At 56.9% G+C, this 14,055-nt stretch overlaps 6 protein-coding genes across 6 annotated transcripts; 4 read left to right on the top strand and 2 right to left on the bottom strand.

Moving 5' to 3' along the window:
- Window positions 1-465: 465 nt before the first annotated feature.
- Window positions 466-1,217, top strand: BJX67DRAFT_383858 (bZIP transcription factor; the record flags this gene model as incomplete). Its single annotated transcript, XM_071033545.1, has 3 exons — window positions 466-528; window positions 575-751; window positions 807-1,217. 3 exons carry the CDS (start codon window positions 466-468, stop codon window positions 1,215-1,217), a joined length of 651 nt encoding a protein of 216 aa, XP_070883366.1.
- A 455-nt stretch (window positions 1,218-1,672) lies between these two features.
- BJX67DRAFT_224205 (tetratricopeptide repeat domain protein) lies at window positions 1,673-5,171 on the bottom strand. Its single transcript, XM_071025798.1, has 2 exons — window positions 3,481-5,171; window positions 1,673-3,429 (listed from the first exon to the last, which is right to left on the bottom strand). Exons 1-2 carry the CDS (start codon window positions 5,039-5,041, stop codon window positions 1,859-1,861), a joined length of 3,132 nt encoding a protein of 1,043 aa, XP_070883367.1. The 5' UTR covers window positions 5,042-5,171; the 3' UTR covers window positions 1,673-1,858.
- Window positions 5,172-5,184: 13 nt separating this feature from the next.
- Window positions 5,185-6,672, top strand: BJX67DRAFT_224262 (uncharacterized protein). The gene is made up of 2 exons (XM_071025799.1): window positions 5,185-5,364; window positions 5,415-6,672. The coding sequence occupies exons 1-2, from the start codon at window positions 5,293-5,295 to the stop codon at window positions 6,507-6,509; spliced, it is 1,167 nt and encodes a 388-aa protein (XP_070883368.1). The 5' UTR covers window positions 5,185-5,292; the 3' UTR covers window positions 6,510-6,672.
- A 162-nt stretch (window positions 6,673-6,834) lies between these two features.
- On the bottom strand, window positions 6,835-8,478 carry BJX67DRAFT_383861 (tannase and feruloyl esterase-domain-containing protein; the record flags this gene model as incomplete). The annotated part of the gene is made up of 1 exon (XM_071033546.1): window positions 6,835-8,478. The coding sequence occupies one exon, from the start codon at window positions 8,476-8,478 to the stop codon at window positions 6,835-6,837; it is 1,644 nt and encodes a 547-aa protein (XP_070883369.1).
- An 879-nt stretch (window positions 8,479-9,357) lies between these two features.
- On the top strand, window positions 9,358-11,602 carry BJX67DRAFT_390056 (GMC family oxidoreductase). The gene is made up of 2 exons (XM_071034582.1): window positions 9,358-9,727; window positions 9,786-11,602. Exons 1-2 carry the CDS (start codon window positions 9,479-9,481, stop codon window positions 11,355-11,357), a joined length of 1,821 nt encoding a protein of 606 aa, XP_070883370.1. The 5' UTR covers window positions 9,358-9,478; the 3' UTR covers window positions 11,358-11,602.
- An 837-nt stretch (window positions 11,603-12,439) lies between these two features.
- On the top strand, window positions 12,440-13,465 carry BJX67DRAFT_361537 (uncharacterized protein). Its single transcript, XM_071029877.1, has one exon. The coding sequence runs from the start codon at window positions 12,495-12,497 to the stop codon at window positions 13,242-13,244; it is 750 nt and encodes a 249-aa protein (XP_070883371.1). The 5' UTR covers window positions 12,440-12,494; the 3' UTR covers window positions 13,245-13,465.
- The last annotated feature ends 590 nt before the right edge of the window (window positions 13,466-14,055 follow it).

The following is a 14,055-nucleotide window of genomic DNA, read 5'->3' on the forward strand; positions in this document are numbered from 1 at the left end:
ATGTGTATGTCGCTGGGATAACCGCAAGGAGGAAGAGAACAATAGAAAGAGAATTCAAAAACAGTATCCAAGTCAACCCGACAGTCGACTTGAAGCGAGAATCATGTCGTTGAAGGCTTGACGGAGAGGCGTCGAGCACAGCACCGACTTCGCACTTCGCATCTGACGCGCCTAACGCACGATGACGGCGGCGGCGCTCTCTCTGCACGGAACCATCGTGCCGAAGCCAGATTCTTCTTCTCACTGGACGACTTCATCGACAATCCAGCCCCGGGAACCCGGCAGAATAAGACATCCCATGCATCTGGACCAGTGGACAATGTGGATGCCACAAACCGCAGTCGTGCGGGGCCGTCAGCCTTGTGATCGTGTGCGAGCTGTCTATATAACTGAGCTCGCATCAGCGTCTCAGTCATCTGTCATCCTGTCTGTTGAACTAGTGTTTGTCAGTGCAACTAACGTATCATGGCTCACCCCGCCAGAGGCAACGAGAACCACGAAGAACTCCTCTGGCCCTCTGCATCTAATGTACCAACCCGTCGCAGATTTCGAGTACCCAAGTTAACCGATGCAGTTCGCCATGCTACAGTGGCCCGACGCCGCCAGCCCAAGCCCCGACCACTCAAGCAGCGACGAGCGCTACCACCTCCCCGAAGACGTCCTCGACTTTCCTGACCTGCGCCTCTCCCTCGCCGAGAACCCCTCCTCCCCCCAGTCCTCTGCAAGCGACTACAACACAGATAAGTCGAAGGTACGCCGTTCTCCATGTCTACCATATTTGCCATGCTAAGTGAGTATGCTGGCAGCGCCGCCGCGAACAAAACCGCAACGCGCAGCGCGCCTACCGCGAGCGCAAGGAGAAATACATCAAGAACCTGCTCAAGCTGATCGACGAGATGAACCGCAACCACGTGCGCCTGTCCGAGTCGTACGAGGCTGTTCGTCTCGAGGCGCTGCGTCTGCAGGACCAGGTGCTTGATCTGCGTGCGCAGCTGGAGTTTTGGCGGAAGGCGCAGGTCCTTGTTGTTAAGTATCCGGAGGATGCGGCTGCTGCTCCTGCTGCGACTGGGGTGACGGGGGTGACGGGAGGAGGTCCGGGTGTTGGTGTGAGTATGGGGATGGATTCTGGGGGCCTGCTGGCGGGCTCGGGGGGTCAGGGGTTGGGGCAGTCGATTGATCCGTTATTGGAGTCGGATCTTGCGTATCCGGTGTTATGATTCGTCTACTATTTCCTCCTGTATAGAGCGCATAGCGGTATTTGTATTAGGTATTTACTAATTAAAAGTGTCATCCACGGCTGGCTACATGTCTAGATACCGTCAGTCGCACGAACCTCACCTCCGTCCGATATTGTACGGACGACACCAACACTAATCCGAAACGGGCCACCCGAAGAGCGAACCAAACCCCGGACAGCCCGGGCTTCTCGAAGCTTGACTGTACGAGTCACAACGCACAAGGTCGCCCCTCCATGCAGCTCCGCCATGACAACATTTCAGCCGTTCGCTGTCGACGCTTTCAGTGGTCATTGGACGGGTTAGTTATCTCCTGCCGCGTCAGCATCTTTAGGCAGCAATAGCTGAAATAAGCGTTGTTTTGTGGCGTCGAGTGCGCAGACTCCGGGTATCGATCATCATCGAGCATTGCGTTCAGCTCGATGAAATCACATTGATACGGCCGTATCAGCTAGACCTCCAAGGCCGCGGGGATGGTGGGTCGACTGTTGTGGGTCTGTATACTTCCATATGGTGGAGAATATGGCTATACAGTGGCGAATTCGTCAGGAGAAGAAGGCCTTGTCGGCAGGATACCATACCGAGAGATGCATTCACACAAGGCAATTGCCTCCTGACTGGAATCATGGACTCCTTCGCTCAGATAACTGAGGAGAAAGGCGTGCCGGAAGCAGCCCTTTCACCGAATGGTCATTCCCATATTGGATCATTTTCAAAGCCTCTATCCCCCTACAAGAGTCCAGATGGGCCCGGTTCGCCTCAATTCGCGCCAGTGTGTCTGATCCCTCTGCATCGGTGCAGCGATAGAAGCTCAACGCCTCGTTCCACAGTTCTTCTGCATGCTGTATCTCCAGGCTATTCTCTTCCCCCCTCGCGTGTTTATCCCTTGCCTCCTGCATAAATGTCCACGCCAGCTCGTCAACCGCCCGCATGGTCTCCGGGTGCCGTCGTCCCCACCAGTCTGTGTAGATGGAGACAACTTCAAGAAGCAACTCTCGCGCCTCGGGGAAATTGCTCAGCCGCGTCATCGTCCGCCCCATGTTGAGTCGGAGCGAGACCTGCCCTGGATGTGGCTCGCCTTGCTGGTTTCGATGGTTGGAGTAGACGGCATGGAGGAGGCTGAACGCCCTTTCGACCTGTCCCTTGCGGAGGAGGACCTCGCCGAGGTCGTTCAGGATGCGGAGAGCCAAGGACCGTCGCTCTGGGTCCGTTGTGTTCTGCGAAAAGTGCGCTGCCGCGCTCTGCAGGAGGTCTTCTGCTTCGTCGAGCCGCTCGGTCATCATAAAGACGACGGCCTTGTTGTACGCGAGGGCCATCGCTGTGTCGGGTGTCAGAGTCCGTCCCTTTATCATAAGACTCAGGGACTCCTCGAATACTCGCAGTGCATTTGGAAAGTTCCGCTGATACGTATACACCAGCCCCAGATTCGAGAGCACATCCGCGAGGAAACCCAGGGTATCTGGCTTGGGAGGCTGACGACTCAGGCCCGCTGTAAGCATGCGATAGATCAGCGATGCCTCCTCATAATACCCCATCTGTCGAAAAACGCGAGCAAGGCTCTCCAGCTCGGCCAGGTTAGCGCTGGGACCCCATTTCCGCCCCTCGATATAGCCCCAGCATAGCTGGACGTGCGGGACTAGGCGCCGCATAGTCGCCCAGGCGTTTGTCTGCGACGACCGGGGCACTTCGGCTGCGACGAGGGATATTGCGCTCCGGATGTATTCTGGCTCCTTTGTGCTTGCTCTTCGTCGTGCTACGGCTTGGATTGCAGGGTGCGTTTCCCATCTGCGGCTGCCGTCGGGGGAGACTTTCAGTTCGATGAAGGATAGATCGGCGAGTAACGGGTAGTAAGCTCTGAAGGGGGTTTTGTTGCTTGCCAGATTCTGGAGCCACGATGGGAATGTGTCGCCGGTTGCGTGATGGCAGAGCTCATACCACAAATCGCTGTGGTCGAGGAAGCTGAAGAGGGTCAGGATGTTGGCGGCAACGGGATCAACTCGTTCGAGTTCGTCCAGACACAGCTCCATCGAGCGGTATAGCGTTTGATCTGGCCCTAGTATCTCCCCTGCGTCGCCGTGACTCTTCCATAGATCCAGGTATTCTCTGACCGGGAAGCGGTATCGAGAGATCACTGACATCGCGAGACGGAGCGCCAGTGGCAGTCCTTTCAGCAATGAGATCAGACCCACAGCGCCTGGTATGTGTTAGCTCGACCGGAGTAATCGTGATGTATGTCTGGGCATACCTTCCAGCAACTGAGGGTTAATCTGGGACTGAAGCATCGCGAGTGCGTCCTCGTCCTGGAGGCCTTTCAGTTCACGAACGGGGTGATACCGCTCCACTATATCGCGTCTTCGAGACGTGAGGAGGATAAAACCTCGGGTCAAGCCATGGACGATACTATGAATGTTGTACGAAGAAGGGTCCATATGTGATGATGTCCATTCATTAACCCCATCGATGACGAGCAGCCATCTCCCATCGCTTAGTCGGCCCAGCTCGGCGAAGAATAGATTCACAAACGTCCGTCGTTCCTCCTCCCCGTTCGAGCCCGTCTGCGAGGAAGTGCAGTGGCTGCCGTCCTGTTTCGTGTTCAGCATACCGATCACCGATTGCTCGAAACTCTCCTGGGTTTCGCCATTGATCCAGAAGATCTCTCGGTCCGGATGGGCAGCCAGTTGCTGGTTGACGAACCTCGCTGCCAGTTGTGATTTTCCTATTCCAGTCAGGCCCCAGAGGCAGGCGACTGTCTTTTGAATAGGTAAATGGGCTGGGAAGCCCAGTTCCTTTTCTAGGAACGCCATTTCTTCTTCGCGCCCGACGAAGGCTGCTTTCTCAGGCAAAGCTTGTGCTAAACGGAGGCTCTTGTCTGCAAATGGAGAGCTGGCGTCTTGTGCCGCTGCGCAAAAAGTTAATACCCTAGTGCGTCTCCAGAGTAGGGAATATGCTGAGGTAGACCTACCGGGTAAGCGTCTCCCGACTGTCTGCTCGTATGGCAAACAGAGTAGAACCTCCTTCGCATAGGCAGCGGCTGCCAGAGCAGCATATGGCTGCCATGCGCTGTTCTTGGACGCATCTGCAAAATCGCTGATTCCTCGGATCACAGCGACTGGCAGTCTGGTCATGATGCCCGCGGCTTCCATCTCGACGGCGATGCCTCCGTACATATCCCGTAGCTGGTCTCGCCTGGACTGGGACCTGATTACGGTATTTCCAGAGAGAATTGTCCCGTAGTGTACCTTCGGATGGATCCGACCTGGGTGTGCCGAGTCTGGTCGCTGGAACTCTGGGCGTTCATCTGCGATGCGAAGGTGCCGTGTGAATCGTGCATCATTCCTCGCGCGAATCACGTTGATAACTGAGCGAAGCAGTGGATGTGTCGAATTTTGCCAATGCTTCAGCTCATATCCGCCGTCTCCCACTTCCTTTCCCAGATCGTATCCCACGATCCCCGGACAATCGCCCTCTGGAACTGCGACAGCGACATCGCCCAATTGCATGTCGCAGCTGGATGACGGGATACCTCCGGCAATCCCAACCAGAAGACCGAACTGCAGATTCGGCAGGTCTCGAATCACTTCTGCAGCCATGCTTCCCGACGCAGCGAGCCCTTGTTCTTGGTAGTACCCGACCACGGCCACCCTGTGGGGGCCGATTTCGCCAATGGTATACACAACCTGCTGGCCTCGAGCACGCGGGGGGATGGCGTCGGACACTCGGTCGAGCATGGCGATTGCGGCCCGCAGCTCGATCTCGAGGGGACACAGCCAGACAATGGTGCATTCTTCCAGCGTGAGGGCCGGCATTCTGGCGGAAGAGTCCTGGCTGAATTTCACCACTCCACTCAAAGGGTCTGAGAAAGGACTAATTCCAGTGGATTTCTGGGCGTCAGGTCTTCAGTCTCTTAACACCCTCGCGTGATCTGCACGTCGCTTAGCTTGGCGCGGCTGAGCCACCGGGGGGGAGGGGGCGATGCGAGTTGACGTGTCCTTCCTTCATCTCAGGAGAGAAAAGAGAACCCCAGCCCACACTTCTTGCCTTCGATGGAACAATCCAAATGAAAAGGGCACCGTCCTTCTCAGACCCTCCCTCCTCGGCACCCCGGAGCCCTCTCTTTCCTGCGGACAAGGTATGCTCCCGCATCCAGGCCATCCTGCTGCGAACTACTGACCATCCCAGCCAGTCTCCCCCGCATCCTCCATCGGCAGCCATGGCTCCGGCGTCTCGCACCCTCCCGTATCGCGCAGTGGGCGACGCAATCCCGTCCTTACCGATGTCTCGACCGACGACCTGCTGGATTCTGTAAACAACTGGTTCGATGGCCATTCTCGAAGTAGCCCTGGTGTGGAGGAGGTTCCGCCTCCACTTTCTCCTCCCCGGCCCATAGATGATGGTTTAACGGGGCAGCCGTGGGCCAAGGACGGATCAAATGAGCCTTCGGACACCGTCGCTGACCACCATACCTCGTGGTCGTGTGGTGCCCTCCAAAACCACCAGGCCGCATTCCACCCTTCCATACGCGGTCCGTCGGCCGATGCCTGCGGATACTGTGGCCGCTTCTTCAGCAATAACCCCCGCACAGACTGGGACGAGCGTCTTAAACACGTAACAGAAGTGCACAATTATGGCAAGTGCTCGAAGGACAAGAAATTCTACCGCCTCGACCATTTCCGACAGCATTTGAGGTACAGCCATTCTGTGGGGCTGTTTGGGGCGAATTACGTTGAAATTGCATGCATGAAGGAAGAAATACCTCCCCCTGAATCTCTCCTCCATAATACGCTTATAGGTCCGTCCCTCAACCTGTTTGGGGCCGAGACAGAGACACCCACCCCCGCCGATACAACCGTCAGCTTGAATAGTACCTCCTCGAAGACCGGCTACGACTGTCCACACAACAGATGTACCCTCCGCTTCGAGTCTGTCGCCCAATTGCAACGACACTGGCGCGAAACCAGTCACCCGCGCAAGTGCAGGCGAATCAACCCTTCCACCGGAGAGCCGTGCGACTGGGTCTTCTGGCGCGCCCACGACTTGACGCGCCACCTGAAAACTGTTCATACCAGGGCAAAGGTACGGTGCTATCTCTGCACGGAGGAAAAGGTTTTCAGGCGCTTAGATGGCCTTAAGAGGCACTTGCAGGTCGTGCATGCCGATATCACTGCAAGTGCCCGGAGAGTAGCCATCGCTCGGGCGATTGGTAGGAAGCCGGGCGAAATTCAAGGACGCGAGAGTGACTCTGAGACGTTGGGTAGTCGGGCAGTCTCAATATGATAAATACTGTCGACCACAAGGTCTGCCGGGGATATCAGACGGACCGCACAGTATGATGGTGAGCAGCAAGCCAATGCCGGCGTTCGTGAGGACATATGTGTTCAACGTTAACTATACCCATAATTAACATTACGCTCTGATGGTTGACGAATATATAGCAAAATGTAACCTCCCGTGCTTGCCCATGGGCCCTTCCCCTGATTCTCTACTTTCCGAGATTCGGTGGATGGTTTCGTCAATGCTTTCCTCCTGAAAGATATTCCACTTGCGATGCCATAGCCAAAGCCCTAATTGTCGACTGGCCAAATTAGACAAGCAGCTCACGCTACGAAACCTCCGCACACTCATAACTCCCCCAATCATTCTGATCATCTCCAACAAGAACCGCCTGCTTCGGCCACGGACACAACCTCCTCGTCGTCCCCGACCCATCTGGCGGCTCCGAGCTCAGAACCCCATCATCCGGCACAGTCTCGTTCTCAACCCACTCCACCAACGCATCGAGGATGTGATACGTCGCAGGAACTTGCGGATACGCCGGATTCGTACCGCAGTGCCCACCCCCGGGCACCATGAACAGCCTCATGAACTCGTTCACGACCCCCTCGCCCATGACCGCCTGGATATCCTGAAGATGGTTAACCGGCCACTTAGCCGCGTTGATCGGGTCCGCCCACCCCTGTGCTGTGATGAATTTCCCGCCGCGCCCGTGGAACTCCGTGAGATTTGTCGAGATCCCGTCGATAAGAGGGGAAGCGAGGGCGTCGACGGCGTGGAGGTCGTCTCGCCAGTGGAAGTTCCTCACTGCGTCGTAAGACGGGTCGTCGAATGCGAGCTGCCGCAGGATCGGCGCGCCGTATGTATTGAATAGCGTGCCCTGCTGCTCGAGCCAGCCGACTTCGCTGCCAAACTCGAATCCCGGGTAGACCTGGAATCCGTTGCGGGCGTCGAAGGCGCCGCTGTAGATTTGGCGTGCGGCGGCGACTTGTGGGGTTGTCAGGCAGAGTGTGGCGTTGTGGTCGGATTCCGGGGTGCATTCGAGCTCCTGGACGTCGAAGAGACAGTTGAATGGGTTTTCGATGACGCGGTCCTTGACCCCGTCGAGCGCGTCGCAATTATCCAGGGCTGCTTCGGTGATGAAGGTCAGCAGGTCCTGCGTCATGAACCCCGTTGTGTTGGTCTTCTGCGTGTTCCAGAGGAAGCTCAGAATCAGATGGCTGTAGTAATTCCCCGGACCGCTGGCGTATATCCCGTCGAAAAGGTCAGGGTAGAACTCCGCAAGCGAGTAGCCCTGTCCGCCGCCCGTCGAGCAGCCGTAATAGTAGCTGTATGCTGGAGGGTGGGAGTAATACGCCGTGGTGACTGCGTCCCGCGCCACGCGCGTCGTCAGTGCGATGGAGTCGTGGATCCACGCCTTTACCTTGGCGACATCGTCCATGAACGGCGCGTATCCGTCCTCGTTGCCGTTCTCGCGGACGTGGTGGCCGCTATCGCAGCCGCCGACAGCATAGCCGGAGTTGAGGTAGGTCAGCATCGTGTAGTTGTCGATGACGCCCGCGTAGCCCCCGTTTCCTGTCTGATCAGTGCTTTGTCGGTCTATGGGACTTGAATGCTCACCAACTCCGAGATACCGCCCGTTATACTCTGCGTGCTCGGGCAGAAACACCTCCCAGGTGAGCGTTGCGCTGCCGCTCGGGTCCGGCTGGACGTGTCCACTTGGGCCATCTGCGTACTTGATCGTGCCTTGGACGTGGCATATCGCGAACTCGTTCTGAATAGGTTCCGTGCTGTCCTCTGACGAGAGACTCAATCCACCAGCAGACACGGACCGCGCGGTATGGACCTGAACTGGACCACCCGGTGGGAACACGCGAAGCAGGCTGCCGCAATGACGGTCATGGTGGGCGTTCGAGCTCCCCTCGACAGCTATAGCGAGAGCCGCGAGGGCAGATATTGATGCTGCCCTCATCTTGGAAGCTCTGGCAGAGTCGGGGCAGGAACAGCGCGCTAGAGCGGCCCACCGGCTTCATATACCACGACACCCCTGACGTCGAGTGCAGAGTAACCGGGGTTATTGAAGTTCTTGGAGATGGTCGATCACTCCCCGCACCGTCCTGAATGTGACTCCAACTGATCGTTCTCGGTTCGGGTGGACCGTGGAGTCGGGCTTGCTTGCCGGTTGTGGTGCATCCACGTCGATCAGGCTTGGAGACGAGGTTGTCTCAGAGTCTGCGGTTTTGGTTCGTGTGCAGTTGGGAGACTTGCCCGAACTCTGGAGACATCAAGCACGGTGAAGTCGAATGAATGCCTGGTCACGACGAGAAAGCACGTCGGAAGCTCCTCAGATAACACATCCGAGATGGCTTTCCACCACCCCGACTACTTTCAGGTCCAGGAAGCAAGCTGATTGCGAAACAAGAGCGTCATCGGTGTTTATCCATCGGCGATTGACCGACACATCAGAGAGCATATACCACCAGCCACGAGAGAATGACCCTATATACGACATGAATGACCAACTCCCATTCCACAGCCGCAACAGGCCTCGCCATCGGCTTGAAAATTCCCCTCTTGTGAACCGGCCAGATCATTGGGCCGGCTCTACCAGTCGGGGCTGAGAACGGGTATCCACGAGCCACCGGACGAAAGTATCTGCCGATGAGTTATGCTGTGGATTCACAGAGGGTGCTGCCCCACCGAGCCCAGTCTCCGCGAAGCTTTGTGTAGCTATGAGAGTCATTATTGGATGAAATTGCTTGTTTCTCAGTGCCATCGGACGATCCAATAGTCTCTCTGCACTCCAGATGGTGCATGAGTCGCGCACCGAGGCTGAGCTCGGCAGCTCGGGGCGGAATTCAGCGAAGAGCTCCGACTTCGCGACGAGAGTATATATAACATTTCCCAACAACTGGAATGGTTGACATCTTCCAGCATTTCCCGGGCGTTACAAGGTCAAAGCATCCGTCAAAATGATAGCACGCCCAATTATCTGCTCCCTTGCGGAGTTTCTCGCCCACGAGTACGACTACATCATCGTCGGCGGAGGCACAGCCGGTCTGGTCCTGGCCTCGCGCCTCTCCGAAGATCCCGATGTCCGCGTCGGCGTCCTCGAAGCCGGCGAGGCCCGTCTAGAAGACCCAAATATCGCATCACCGGTTGGCATGTCAGCCATGATGAACAATCCGGACTATGACTGGTGTTTCAAGTCAACCCCACAAGTAAGTCCATGTCCACCCATTCTACCTCCCACCAGGCAGGTTAACTCACTCCGTATAGAAAGGAAACAACAACAAGACCCTCCACGTCGCCCGCGGCAAAACCCTCGGCGGCTCAAGCGCAATCAACTTCCTCGCGTACTTCCGCCCGTCAAAGGACGACCTCGACGCCTGGGAGTCTCTGGGTCCGGGAACCGAGGGCTGGAACTGGGCTGCCCTCGAGCCGTACTATCGCAAATCCCAGCGAATCGCGCAGGGATATGTGCCCATGCAGGAGCCCCTGGACAGCTTTGCGCTTGATTCGCGGTTTCACGGGGACGGGCCGATTGGGACGTCGTTTCCTGTGTGGCGGTATCCGGTTGAGGATGCGTTGCTGAGGGCGTTTGATGCGGAGGGGGGGTTGTCGAGGTCGCGGGATGCGTGGAGTGGTGAGCATTTGGGGTTCTTTGGGACGTTGGCGACGGTTGATCGGTCTGGGACGCCGAGGCGATCGGATGCGGCGACGGGGTATCTGAAGGGGATTGGGGAGAGGGGGAATCTGAGGATTCTCACGAATGCTCTTGTCCACCGCGTCATTCTGGATGAGACTGGACCGGTCACAGCCCGTGGCGTCGTCTTCTCGTACGAAGGACACGAGCATCAGGTCCTTGCACGGCGCGAGACGATTATCTCGTCCAGCACCATCAAGAGTCCCCAGCTGCTTGAGCTCTCAGGGATAGGGGATCCTGCTGTTCTCGACGCAGCTAGCATCACCACGCGCGTTCCCCTACCTGCCGTGGGAAACAACCTCCAGGAGCATCCCCTGACTACGGTGACCTACGAGCTCAAAGACGGCGAGAGTCTTGATACGCTGCTCGCGAACCCACAGCGTCTCGGCGAAGCAGTAGCGCAGTACCTCGAGGACGGAACTGGCCCAGCGTCAGGATGCATGAGTCTGGCGGGATTTCTCCCCTACGCCTCCCTGGTTTCTAAGGATACCTTCACGACGACCCTCGACCGCATTCAGCCTTCTACACTCAGAGACATCGCCATGGCGTCCCTTCTCCACGACCCCAACTCACCCAGCGTCCAGTTCACCTGCCTGCCCACCAACTTCAGCCCCCAGAATGGCCACTACGACCTCACGCGCGTCATGACCGGTGCCCCGGCTGGGTACGGGGCGTGCTACACGGTACTCGTCAACACCTCGTACCCGCTGTCCCGAGGAAGCTCGCACATCACCTCGTCCGATCCCCAGGCCCATCCTAAAGTCGATCTCGGCGTCTTTTCTGCACCCGTCGACATCGATGTCATGGTAGCCGGGGTCAAGTTCATGGACAAGTGCTTCCGCTCGCCGCATGTAGCGGACCAGATGGGTCGGCGGGTCAATCCGCCGGCTTCGGTGGATATCGAGGACGCAGAGCAGGTAAAGGCATACGTGCAGGACAATATTCTCATCTTCAATCACATTCTGGGGACTTGTGCGATGGGCGAGGTGGTCGATGAGCGGTTGCGTGTGAAAGGGGTGCGTGGACTGCGTGTTGTCGACGCGAGTGTGCTTCCGATGCAGATGAGTGGGAATATTTTGGCTACTGTTTATGCTGTTGCGGAGAGGGCGGCGGACCTGATCAAGCAGGATGCGAAGGCGGTTTAACTGCTCTTACTCGCAAGTACGTAGACCGCCGACCTGCGGAAGTAATAACCTAATAGTATAACTTCCAAGGTTGTCCCGTGAGAATGCATCCCTGGCCAAGCCACAAAGCCTTTCTGCCCGAATAGCCTAGCGTCCGCTATAGTCCGCCCGGTCCGCTCCATTCTCGAGCCACAATTTCACAGGAACGATCATGCGTTCTAAGACTGTCGCTGTAGCAGGACTCGTGGACGGCGCTAACCCTAACTCTATGGGGGTACCTATAAGGATAAAGCCTCAGGCCAAGATATTGTTCCCTTTGTTACCTCCGTGATCAGGAATTCTTATGCGCGAGAAAAAACCAGGGCAAATAAATCTCTTGTCTGTCGCGACCTCACAGATCATCCTCCGCCGCCGTAACGTTTGGAGTTCTGCGACCTGCTGTATGATGCCTCAGGAAACAGTCCGGTCTCGACCCTAATGCGTGGGAGAAAGTCACTTCCTTATCAAACATGTATCCACCCAGGCATCTCTTTTTTTGGTCTTTGCTGTTGACTCTCCATTCTGGAGACGAGTACTGGAGCGATGGCCGGGCTCATGGGTGCTTTACTTGATATGTGTTAGTGCGCGTCGCGCCCCCGTGGCGAAGAGGAGAAAAGCGTTATCTCCGGGCCGGTGGGCGAGGAATAGAAGACTCTCTGGTCCAGAGATCCCCCACCGCGCAGAACATGAGGCGACTTTAAATGAGGAATGAATAATCTGATCGCGAAAAAAAGACGACCATTCCACGTCGAGACCTCTGACGGGACGAGCCCTACTTGTCCCTTTGACACCATGACAGCAGCTGACTCATCACGCTGCGGGACTCGCACGGAGACCGGAGTATCGCCGATGATGACGAGGGGAAGATCACGCAGGCGATTGGATATCACTGTCAGCGGCGACAATCATCCGCTGGCACGGAGTATCGCTCTATCGCGGCGTGAAGAGCCGATAGTGGTTGACGGAGGCTGGGCGGCGGTCGAGTTAAGTCCGGTCGACGACGTCATTATATATATAGGGCTACACATGCCACAGCACTTCGACACTCCTAAATTATCCTAAATTATAGCACTCAAAGCACCATCTTCAATTCGAATTAAAGTTAAGACTCAGACCAGAATGCCCCGCCTCTCCGGAAAAGTCGCCCTCGTCACCGGCGCATCGCGCGGAATCGGCCGCGCAACGGCCCTCGCCCTCGCTAAGGACGGCGCCAGCGTCGTCGTAAATTACATTTCCGCCTCATCCGCGGCCGACGAAGTCGTCGCCGAAATCGGCGCAGACCGCGCAATCGCCGTGCAAGCGGACGTCTCGAAGCGCGCGGACATCGCCCGGCTCGTGAAGGAGACTGTCGACCGGTTCGGGAAAATCGATATCCTCGTCCTCAACGCGGGGTTGCTCTGGCAGAAGGGCGATCTGGCGAGTATCACGGAGGAGGACTTTGATCGGCTCTTTGCGGCGAATGTGCGCGGCCCACTGTTTACGGTGCAGGAGGCGGAGCCGCATATTCCTGACGGCGGGCGTGTGTTGCTCTTCTCGACATCGCTGGCAGCGTTTAGCATGATTGCACCGAATTATCTCCTCTATACGGCGACGAAGGGTGCTGTTGAGCAGATGACGCGCGTGTTGGCGAAGGATCTTGGGCGGAGGGGGGTCACGGTAAACACCATTGCCCCTGGGCCGATTGGCACGGAGGCGTACTATGTTGGGAAGACGGAGCAGATGGTGCAGATGCAGAGTAACATTGCGCCGGCAGGGCGACTGGGGAAGCCCGAGGAGGTTGCGAGTGTTGTGAGTTTCCTGGCTGGAGAGGAGAGCCAGTGGGTTAATGGGCAGACTGTGCGGATTAATGGGGGGATGACGGTTGGATGACGGAGTGACAGGGTTTGTTTGTTGGTCTGTCTTAATAACTGGAGTATGGAGTGAAGTAGGCTTTCAATGGATAACTGCCTTACATGGTGCTGTTCCTTCTTTCTATGCCGACAACGAGCAACCATGGGAAAGGCGAATGGAGCACGTCGAGACACGCTGCTATGCGCAGGCAACCATGAATCCCACCTGCGACGGAGGATGCCTTGCCTCCACATGCTCTCCGTCGGGTAGCAGATGGGAGAGAAGACAGCATCTCATCCAGCAAACGTGCTTAGCAAATTATTTGTAATGGGCATCATATTAAACCCCAGTTATTCTCACGCTCTCGCGGGTCTTCGGCCAGGCCCACCACGGCCACGCCCATCGAGTTTCTGGGGCCTGGCCGCAACGGAGCATGGATGACAATCCTTGGTCCTTTCTGGGTGACCTGACTTGGCCTGACCCTAATCGCCCTGTTACGCGGGGATCAATAGGATTCTTTCGGGCTAAGCAAAGCGCTGAGCCACTCGCCCCCACAGGAGCATCGAGGGCGAAGGCCCAGACCTCTGCAACTCTGTGAAGAACATACGACTTTGATGGGTGGATTCTCTGCTGACGTCCAAGACGAACTTGACAGCTCTTGGACAAGATCGCCACGCTTGTCGTTGAGAATCTGGAGACGGAGCGTGGAGGGAGATGGGGGTATTCCGACGGAGGACTAATGCTGGGGCCAATTTTGCTTCACGATTCGCGAGAGCGTGTCCCTGGGTCAGCCGGCCGTATTATTGACCCAAGCTTGCGAGGTTACTTCGGCGTGTGCCAGGAGTCTCTG

The sequence above is a fragment of the Aspergillus lucknowensis genome (assembly GCF_044049455.1).
Source record: "Aspergillus lucknowensis strain CBS 449.75 chromosome Unknown BJX67scaffold_41, whole genome shotgun sequence".
Lineage (NCBI taxonomy): Eukaryota > Fungi > Ascomycota > Eurotiomycetes > Eurotiales > Aspergillaceae > Aspergillus > Aspergillus lucknowensis.